Source organism: Schistocerca cancellata, chromosome 1 (genome assembly GCF_023864275.1).
Source record: "Schistocerca cancellata isolate TAMUIC-IGC-003103 chromosome 1, iqSchCanc2.1, whole genome shotgun sequence".
Classification (NCBI taxonomy): Eukaryota; Metazoa; Arthropoda; class Insecta; order Orthoptera; family Acrididae; genus Schistocerca; species Schistocerca cancellata.
In genome coordinates, this window is record NC_064626.1 from 1,035,413,064 (window position 1) to 1,035,423,178 (window position 10,115).

General features: G+C 44.7%; 1 protein-coding gene across 1 annotated transcript; it reads left to right on the forward strand.

Moving 5' to 3' along the window:
- Positions 1-424: 424 nt before the first annotated feature.
- LOC126122987 (uncharacterized) lies at positions 425-9,857 on the forward strand. The gene is made up of 2 exons (XM_049915093.1): positions 425-470; positions 8,926-9,857. The coding sequence occupies exons 1-2, from the start codon at positions 425-427 to the stop codon at positions 9,855-9,857; spliced, it is 978 nt and encodes a 325-aa protein (XP_049771050.1).
- The last annotated feature ends 258 nt before the right edge of the window (positions 9,858-10,115 follow it).

Sequence of the window (10,115 nt, forward strand, 5' to 3'; positions counted from 1 at the left end):
TAGTTTGCTGATACCCGTAAATCTCAATAAACACTCTAGTAAAGCGATGGTGGCATTCTGAAGTTCGTTACTTCTCTTTTCATATCAATCTCGACGACGCCCAGGGTGGAGTAATGTCAAGCATATACAGTATTATCTATCGCGCATATGCCTAGCACGACTAATAGTGCATCCACCGGTGTCGACCATGAGAACAGAGGTGGGCTGTAGGTATAATGGCCGAAACGAGCGCTGCTTGCCATTACATTAGAAGCTCACGATGCAGACGACTAATGGGAAAGCACGCAGTAGGGCCATCCCACCTTATCTCCAGCCAAGTGATTATGGAGGAGCGCGTGCCGATTTCCTCGTTAAGCTTCCTCGTGAGCCCCCAATATAAGGGCCAGCAGCGTTCGCTTCGACCACCACATCCACAGCCGCAGCCATGAGGTCCATCGTGCTGCTCCTGGCCACCGTCGCCGCCGTGCATGGTAAGCTGTCAGACGATCATTACGTCTACTCATACGGGACCATCAAGCAGATATCTGATCAGTACTGAAATTTTAGAGGTATACGTCATAATACATTCGGAAGTGTTCATTAATATTAATGCACTTGCAACGAAGTTGTCAGAACCTTTAGTAGATATCCAAGCATCAACATTATTGGCAGTTTGTAGCGTATACTAACGCTTGATGTGAAATTGGAATCAAAAATACTAGAATCATAAACCGGAGAAAGAAAGTAATTAAGATGATTCTTTATTCGTTACTAACTTAATCCTCTTTAAAGCCAGATTCAGCCAAAGTGTGCAATTCCGTTTGTTTATTTATTTTCTTACGCTATATTGGAGCAATACTGCAGGGTGATTGGCTTAGTCCCACGTTTAATTCGTGCAGACGTCGCTAAAATAGAGGTCAACTCGGAGATTAATCACTTAATCATTCGTAGAAGCAAGAATCAGCTGGCTTTACATTTAATTAACAAACATCCGAGATAATATGGCTCCTTCCGAAGACTTTTCCGTGAAGTATCTAATACAATAAATAAAAATGTCATATCATATCAGAGATGGGCAGTGGTGCAACAACATTTGAAGATGGCTGTTTCCCAATTAAAGATTAGAGAATCCAATTTTACTTAGTTAGAGACTTGTAAAAAAAATTTCAGGTTCTCGGTTTTTTTTTTTTTTCAATTCTTCAAATTCATCCTAACTGTACATTTTCATTTAACTCACATAAATATTTTTCACTCGAAATGCCGAGTACTACGGAGATACATGGCCATACAAAATCATCAAGCGTCAAATCGAGTACTGGATTGGGTAAAGAATCTATAAAATTGCAAGCATATCATTAGGTGAGAATATTCCGACAGATTATATACATACCGGTGCATGAGATGTAGACTAAATTCTCTCTGAAGGAAATATTCCATTATAGTGTCCAAATATAATATTCGATTGGTACACAAGTTCATAGGGGTTTTATCTTGGAGGTTATTATTCCGGTTGCTAAGGTTTTTTTTATCGGTCGACATTTTTTATTTGTAGTTCACTATTGTTATTTGTGTTTGTTAGCCGGCCAGTGTGGCCAAGCGGTTCTAGGCACTACAGTCGGGAACCGCGCGACTATTACTGTCGCAGGTTCGAATCCTGCCTCGGGTATGGGTGTGTGTGATGTCCTTCGGTTAGTTAGGTTTAAGTAGTTCTAAGTTCTAGGGGACTAATGACCTCAGACGTTAAGTCCCATAGCGCTCAGAGCCATTTGAAACATTTTTGCGTTTGTTATTTGGAGATAGCGAGTGGAGCTGTGGACGCTGTAATATCAAGTGCCAAGTGGACAAATGGGAACATATTCTTAAGTTTGAGCTCGACAGAGGGGATAATGCCATTGGACAGAGCACGGCAATAAAATGGTTTTTCTCGTTTTAAGGAGGATCATTTTGACATTAGTGACTCTCCACGTTCAGGCAGACTTTCGGGATTTGATGAAGGTCGTTTAAATGCATTAATCTACAATGGTCCACGTCAGTGTACTCAATAATTGGCAAATGTGAAGAAGTGTGATCATTCTACCATCGTTGAGCGCAAACAAACCAGCAAATCCTCGTACAAAGAGCTGCGCGCATCCATAAAAGATAACGTTATGCATCTGGTGGAACAGCGACGATGTGGTGTACTACGAATTACTTCTCGGAAGTAATTCTGGTAGGGTTTCGGGTTCCGCTTAATAGGTCAGGTGTCCACTACACACAGGAGGTGACTACACGGGTAGCAGGGGCTGTGTGGCGTGAACTGGGCGCTTTTTTAGGTTAGACAGTCTCGGGAAAGATCAAAAAGGGCTCCAGTCTCAAAGGGTTCAGGGCAAAGAAACGACGAGAATCGACCAAGCAACAGTCGGTATTGTAGTTGTAAATTGTCGTAGCTGTGTTGGGAAAGTACCAGAGCTTCAAGCCCTGAAGCTGAAATCGTTGTAGGAACAGAAAGCTGGCTAAAGCCGGAGATAAACTCTGCCGAAATTTTTACAGAAGCGCAAACCGTGTTCAGAAAGGATAGATTAAATAAAGTAGGTGGTGGTGTGTTTCTTGGTAGTAGTTTATCTTATAGTGAAGTTGAAATAGTTCCTGAGAATTACTGTGGGTAGAGGTTATACTCAACACCCGTACCAAAGTAATAATAAGCTCCTTCTACCGACCCCCCGACTAATATGAAAGAAAACTTGTATCTCATTACAAATAAGTACCCCACTCATAGAGTTATAATTGGTGGAGACTTCAATCTACCCTCGATTTGTTGGCGAAAGTACATGTTCAAAGTCGGTGGTAAACAAAAAAGATCTTCCGAAATCGTTATAATGCTTTCTCTGAGAATTACTTTGAACAATTAGTTCATGAGCCCACACGAATTGTAAAAGGTTGCGAAAACACACTTGACCTCTTAGCCACAAATAATCCTGCTCTAACAGAGAGAGTAATGACGGATACAGGGATTAGTGACACAAGGTCATTGTAGCGAGGCTCAGAACCATATCAACCAAAACCACTAAAAATAAACGCAAAATATATCTATTTAAATCAGCAGATAAAAATTCACTTGATGCCTTCCTAAGAGAGAGTCTCCATTCCTTCCAAGCTAATTATGTAAGTGTAGACCAGATATGGCTCAAATTCAAAGATACAGTATCGACAGCAATATACATTCATACCACATAAGTTAATAAGAAACGGGACTGATAAACCATGGTACACGAAGCACGTCAGAACACTGTTGCGGAAACAACGAAAAAAGCATGCCAAATTCAGAGGAACGCAAAATCCCCAAGACTGGCTTAGTTTCACGGAAGCTCTAAAATTAATGAAGACGTCAATGCGAGATCCATTTAATAGTTTCCACAATCAAACATTGTCTCAAAATATGGTAGAAAACCCAGAGAGATTCTGGTCGTATGTAAAGTACACCAGTGGCAAAAACAGTCAACACCGTCACTGCGCAATAGCGATGGAAATGTTACCGATGATGGTGCCACTAACGCGGAGTTACTAAATAAAGTGTTCCGTAATTCCTTCAAAAAAGAAGACGACGTAAATATTCCAGAATTCGAAACCAGAACAGCTGTTAGCATGAGTAACATAAAAGTAGATACCGTAGGTGTTGCGAAAAAGCTCAAATCACTTAAGAAAGGCAAGCCTTCCGGTCCAGATGGTATACCAGTCAGGTTCCTTCCAGAGTATGCAGACACAATAGTGCCTTTGTTAGCAATCATATACAACCGCTCACTTGACAAGAGCCTGGAGAGTAGCACAGATCACACTATGTCGTGTGGCTAGGGCCTCCCGTCGGGTAGACCGTTCGCCTGGTGCAGGTCTTTCGATTTGACGCCACTTCGGCGACCTGCGTGTCGATGGGGATGAAATGATGATGATTAGGACAACACAACACCCAGTCCCTGAGCGGAGAAAATCTCCGACCCAGCCGGGAATCGAACCCGGGCCCTTAGGATTGACAGTCTGTCACGCTGACCACTCAGCTACCGCGGCGGACATCACACTAATATTCTAGAAAGGAAATAGGAGTAAACCATTGCATTACAGACCCATATCACTGACCTCAATTTGCAGTAGGATTTTGGAGCATATACTGTACTCGAACATTATGAATAACCTTGAAGAAAACGACTTACTGATACATAACCAACACGGATTCAGAAAATATCGTTCTTGTGCAACACAGCTATTTCTTTATTCCCGTGAAGTAATGAGTGCTGCTGACAAGGGATCTCATATCGATTCCATATTCCTAGATATCCAGAAGGCTTTTGATACCGTGCCTCACAAGCGACTATTAATAAAATTGCGTGCATATGGAGCATCGTCTCACTTGTGTGTCTGGATTCGTGATTTCCTCTCAGAGATTTCACAGTTCGTAGTGATAGACGGTAAATCATCGAGTAGAACAGAAGTGATATCTGGCGTTCCGCAAGGTAGTATCATAGGCCCTCTGCTGTTCCTGATTTACATAAATGATGTAGGTGATAACCCTAGCAGCCCCCTTAGATTGCAGATGACGCTGTAATTTACCGCCTAGTAGAATTATCAGACGATCAATGCCAATTACAAAATGATCTAAAGAGAATTTCTGTATGGTGCGAAAAGTGGCAATTGGCACTAAACAAAGAAAAGTGCGAGGTCATCCACATGGGTACTAAAAGAAATCCGATAAATTTTGGGTATACGATAAATCGCACAAATCAATTCAATTACAATTACGAGCAAATTAAATTGGAAAGACCACATAGATAATATTGTGGGGAAGTCGAAAGAAAGACTGCGCTTTGTAGGCAGAACACTTAGAAGATGCGACAAACCCACTAAAGAGATAGCCTACATTACAATTATCCGTACTCTGGTGGGATATTGCTGTGCGGTATGGCATCCTTACCAGGTAGGATTGACGGAAGACATCGAAAACGTGCAAAAAAGGGCAGCTCGTTTCGTGTTATCGGGCAATAGGAGTGAGAGTGTCACTGATACGACACGCGAGATGGGGTGGCAGTCACTGAAACAAAGGCGGTGAGATCTATTTACGAAATTTCAATCGCCAACTTTCTCTTCAGAATGCGAAAATATTTTGTTGACACGTAGGGAGAAATGGTCATCATAATAAAATAAGAGAAATAAGAAATCGAACGGAAAGATTTAGGTGTTCCTTTATCCCACGCGCCATTCGAGAGTGGAATGGTAGAGAAGTAGTATGAAAATGGTTCGATGAGCCCTCTGCCTGGCACTTAAGTGTGAATTGCAGAGTAACCATGTAGATGTAGATGTAGATATAGATTCTGACATTACTGTCAACAGCTGAGACGTCTTTCAGACGCAGTCCGAGAGCAACGATCAGAAAAGCTGCGTGAAGTGGTGCTACTCCACGATAACGCAACCCGCATTCTGCTGAACCGACAAAAATCACTATACAGAACTTAGGTTGGGAAGTCATTCCGCATCCACCTTATCCACCTGATCATGGGTCCTCAAATTTTCACTTTTTGCGCTCTTTGTCGAACAGCCTTCAAGAACTTTCTTTGCGGATAGGAATGCTCTACGAACATGGCTCGACAAGTTCTTTGCCTCAAAACCACGTGATTTCTGCAGTCGAGGAATCTAAAATTTATCCCAGCGTTGGAAATGAAGGGTAATATGTTACTGATGACTAATGTCTCCCTTATGTATATCTGTCTTACGTAAAAACATTACGAACTTACGTACCAACGTAATATTTAGATAGTGTTGCAGTTCATTATCATCAAGGCCTGTGTTTTAATTTAAAACGCTCGGCCCGTAACTAATGCTCATATTTACAAAGTTACAATTTTTCCTGTCCTTCTAGCGTTGATGATGACTATTAGAGTCCGGTCGCGTTTTCAGCCTGATTATCCTGTCGTCGACATAGCTCCCCAATAATCACCACGTGCTCCTTGTGCACTGTACGTCCATACGTCAGGAACACCTGATAATGTTAGTGAGGCGTGTCAACCAAATATTGCGCCAGACAGACGGGCACAGGTCATCCAGCTTAAAACTCGGGAAGACACAAATCATCGTTTACGAATATAACTTCTTACCTATAACCAAGCAGGGAAATTTTACATCGAAACCAATGATCTCTGTGTTCGCCTACGTTAATATGCAAATGTGATATAAATACAAGTCCATCACTGTCCTTCTGTAATACTTTGTTACAAGATTTTCTTAAATATTTCTACCTGAAAAATAAGAAGGTTACCTGCACCTTGGCTAACTAAAAAACTAAAATAGCTCATGAACTTCACGGACGCTGCCTATCAGGCATACGAACTGAAGTGAGCCCTGAAAATCATATTGCTTACAAGCACAAGTCGAACAGTCAGTCAGGCTGTGAGAAATACAAAATTCAGGCATGCCCCACACATTATCTGACAATAGAAATAGTCCGACTGTCCTATGGAGAAAACGTCCATAGTCTTGACATAGACAAAGTAAAAGCTGCAGCTGATCCGACTGTCCCGGCCGAAGAACTGAACTTCACATTACCTACAAACACAATTTAACCACAAACGAAACAGAGATTCATTGAATACTTCACGGGGGTAAATGACTGTAGCCATGAAAAACTCTACTTGAAACATGTTACTTGCAGTACCGTCAGGAAAGCGATCATGTGTATCGGATCAGCATCTACTGGACACGATGACATTACAGTTCCAACGATGGAGCTTATTTTTCACCCACTACTGCGCTCTATAACATTTATCTTCAACGACTCCTTAACCAGAAGTGTTTTCCCTGCAGACACCAGTGTAACATCTCCAACAGGACCACTTGTAGTAAAGCACTGTTTAAGTGCTGGTTTTTTTTAATTACATAGCATGTGCTTAATAATGTAAGGCGAAATTAATGACTGCAGCACTTTCATACAGATTAAACGCAGTGTCTGTTATAAATATAGCTTGGCAATGGAGGTAAAAGAAGTATTTAATTTCTGCAATTTATGCTTATTAATCTGATGACAAGCAAAACCGAAAAGTCTCACAAGAAAATAAATAGCTAATGAATACCGGCTGATCAAAAAGTGAGTATAATTTGAAAACTGAATAAATCACGGAATAATGTAGATAGAGAGGTACAAATTGACACACATGCTTGGAATGACATGGGGTTTTATTAGAACCAAAAAAATACAAAAGTTTCAAAAAATGTCGATCAGAATAGCAATAATTAGCATAACAAAGTAAGACAAAATAAAGATGATGTTCTTTACAGGAAATGCTCAATATGTCCACCAACATTCCTCAACAATAGCTGTAGTCGAGGAATAATGTTGTGAACAGCACTGTAAAGCATGTCCGGAGTTATGGGAGGTATTGGCATCGAATTTTGTCTTTCACTATCCTTAGAGATGTTGGTCGATCACGATACACTTGCGACTTCGGGTAACCCCAAAGCCAATAATCGCACGGACTGAGGTCTGGGGACCTGGGAGGCCAAGCATGACGAAAGTGGCGGCTGAGCACACGATCATCACCAAACGACGTGCGCAAGAGATCTTTCACGCGTCTAGCAATATGGGGTGGAGCGCCATCCTGCATAAACATCGTACGTTCCAGCAGGTGTTTATCAGCCAGGCTGGAGATGATGCGATTCTGTAACATATAGGCGTATCTCTCACCCGTCACGCAGTTACAAAACCAGAGTCACGTATTTCCTCGAAGATAAACGGCCCGATAACGGTAGATGTGGTAAATCCAACTCATACTGTGACTTTCTCGTCGTGCAATGGAGTTTCCACGACAGATCTAGAATTTTCGGTAGCCCAAATTCTGCAGTTGTGGGCGTTGACAGACCCTCGGAGCGTGAAATGAGCTTCGTCGGTCCACAACACGTTACTCAACCAATTGTCATCTTCCGCCATCTTTTGAAACGCCCACACCGCAAATGCCCTCCGCTTCACTGAATCGCAAGGTAACAGTTCATGATGCCGATGCGTTTTGTACGGATAGCATCGGAGGGTACGCCTCAGTGCCAACCAAACAGTAGTGTATGGAATGCCGGTGCGACTGCACGAGCGCTGACTTCCCCGTGCATAGACGAACCCGCTACAGTCTCCATTTCTTCCTGAACTGTCTCAGCAGCATTACGCCTTGTGCTCGGTCGGCCACTACGGGGTCTATCGTGTAAACAACCCGTGGCTTCGAACTTCGAAATCATTCTCGTCACAACGGACCTTTACCCGTTCGAATCCCCTTCCTATGGAAACAGGATCGTAACGCTGAACTAGCACATTCCTCATTCTGATAATACAGCTTCACTAAAAGCGCCTTTTCAAGTGACGTCAACATGCTGTGCCTGCTCGCGCATCTGATTCTCTCTCTCATTACAGCTCCTTTTATACACAATTGTCATGCGCAGTCCCTGGCGTTTTGGCCGGCCGGTGTGGTCGTGCGGTTCTAGGCGCTTCAGTCTGGAGCCGCGCGACCGCTACGGTCGCTGGTTAGAATCCTGACACGGGCATGGCTGTGTCTGATGTCCTTAGGTTAGTTAGGTTTAAGTAGTTCTAGGGGACTAATGACCACAGATGTTAAGTCCCATACTGCTCAGAGCATTTGAACCATTTTAACCACTGACGTTTTGCTGTCCAGCGCCATCTGTAGGACATTCTGTGAACTTTTTTGGATCTAATAAAACCCCATGTCATTCCAAGCATGTGTGTCACTTTTACCTCTCTATCTACATTATTCCGTGGTTTATTAAGTTTTCAAATTTATGCTGACTTTTTGATCACCTGGTACATATTTATTATGTTTCCACAATTATTTGCATCTATTAGTGCAACTCAAACATGATTATTGTACAAAAAGTTATAGATGTAAAGAGAAAAACTAATCAAATGTGTAATATGTAAATCTCTATTTACAGCTGGAGCACTGGATAAAGCAGATCATGAGGGTGTCAGCATTTCAAAGCGACACGCCCTCTACGGCTTAGGGCTGGCTGATTCTGCCGCCCAGGCGCAGGCCCAGGCCCAGGCCGCTGGGCTCGGGGGTGGATACTACGGTGGGGGTGGAGCTGCACTGAGCCAGGCACAGGCACAGGCACAGGCTGCTGGGCTGGGTAGTGGCTACCACGGCATCTGGAAGAGACACGCCCTCTATGGCTTGGGGTTGGCTGATTCTGCTGCCCAGGCACAGGCCCAGGCACAGGCCGCTGGGCTTGGGGGTGGATACTACGGTGGGGGTGGAGCTGCACTGAGCCAGGCACAGGCACAGGCGCAGGCTGCTGGGCTGGGTGGTGGCTACCACGGCATCTGGAAGAGACACGCCCTCTACGGCTTGGGGCTGGGTGAGTCTGCTGCCCAGGCACAGGCCCAGGCTCAGGCTGCCGGGCTCGGGGGTGGATACTATGGTGGGGGTGGGGCTGCACTAAGCCAAGCACAGGCACAAGCGCAGGCTGCTGGGCTGGGCAGCGGCTACCACGGCATCTGGAAGCGACACGCCCTCTACGGCTTGGGGTTGGCTGATTCTGCTGCCCAGGCACAGGCCCAGGCACAGGCCGCTGGGCTCGGGGGTGGATACTACGGTGGGGGTGGAGCTGCACTGAGCCAGGCACAGGCACAGGCACAGGCTGCTGGGCTGGGTGGTGGCTACCACGGCATCTGGAAGAGACATGCCCTCTACGGCTTGGGGCTGGGTGAGTCTGCTGCCCAGGCACAGGCCCAGGCTCAGGCTGCTGGGCTTGGGGGTGGATACTACGGTGGGGGCGGAGCTGCACTCAGCCAGGCACAGGCACAGGCGCAGGCCGCTGGGCTGGGTGGTGGCTACCATGGCATCTGGAAGCGACACACCCCCTAAGGTTTTGGGCTAGCCGACTCCATCACCTAGGCACAGGTCCAGCCGCTGGCTGCCATGTGGGTGGTGGATACTGCAGTGTGGGTGGCGCCACCTCCAGCCTGGCTCAGGTTGCCATCGTGAGACTCGACTGGTTGTGGCTGGCGTACTGTTCCATCACTGGCTCCTAACTTTGGGAGGCAAAATACTTGAAATAAAAGAGAATGCACTGCTACATCTGTCTTCCTTATTTCACTGACTCCTATATGTCTCAGCACCTGA

What these genes read in the sequence shown, in the direction of transcription:
- LOC126122987 (XM_049915093.1), top strand. Translation starts at nt 425, where the DNA reads ATGAGGTCCATCGTGCTGCTCCTGGCCACCGTCGCCGCCGTGCATG. An exon ending in CACCGTCGCCGCCGTGCATG is followed by an intron (nt 471 to 8,925) that starts GTAAGCTGTCAG and finishes CTCTATTTACAG; the next exon opens with CTGGAGCACTGGATAAAGCA.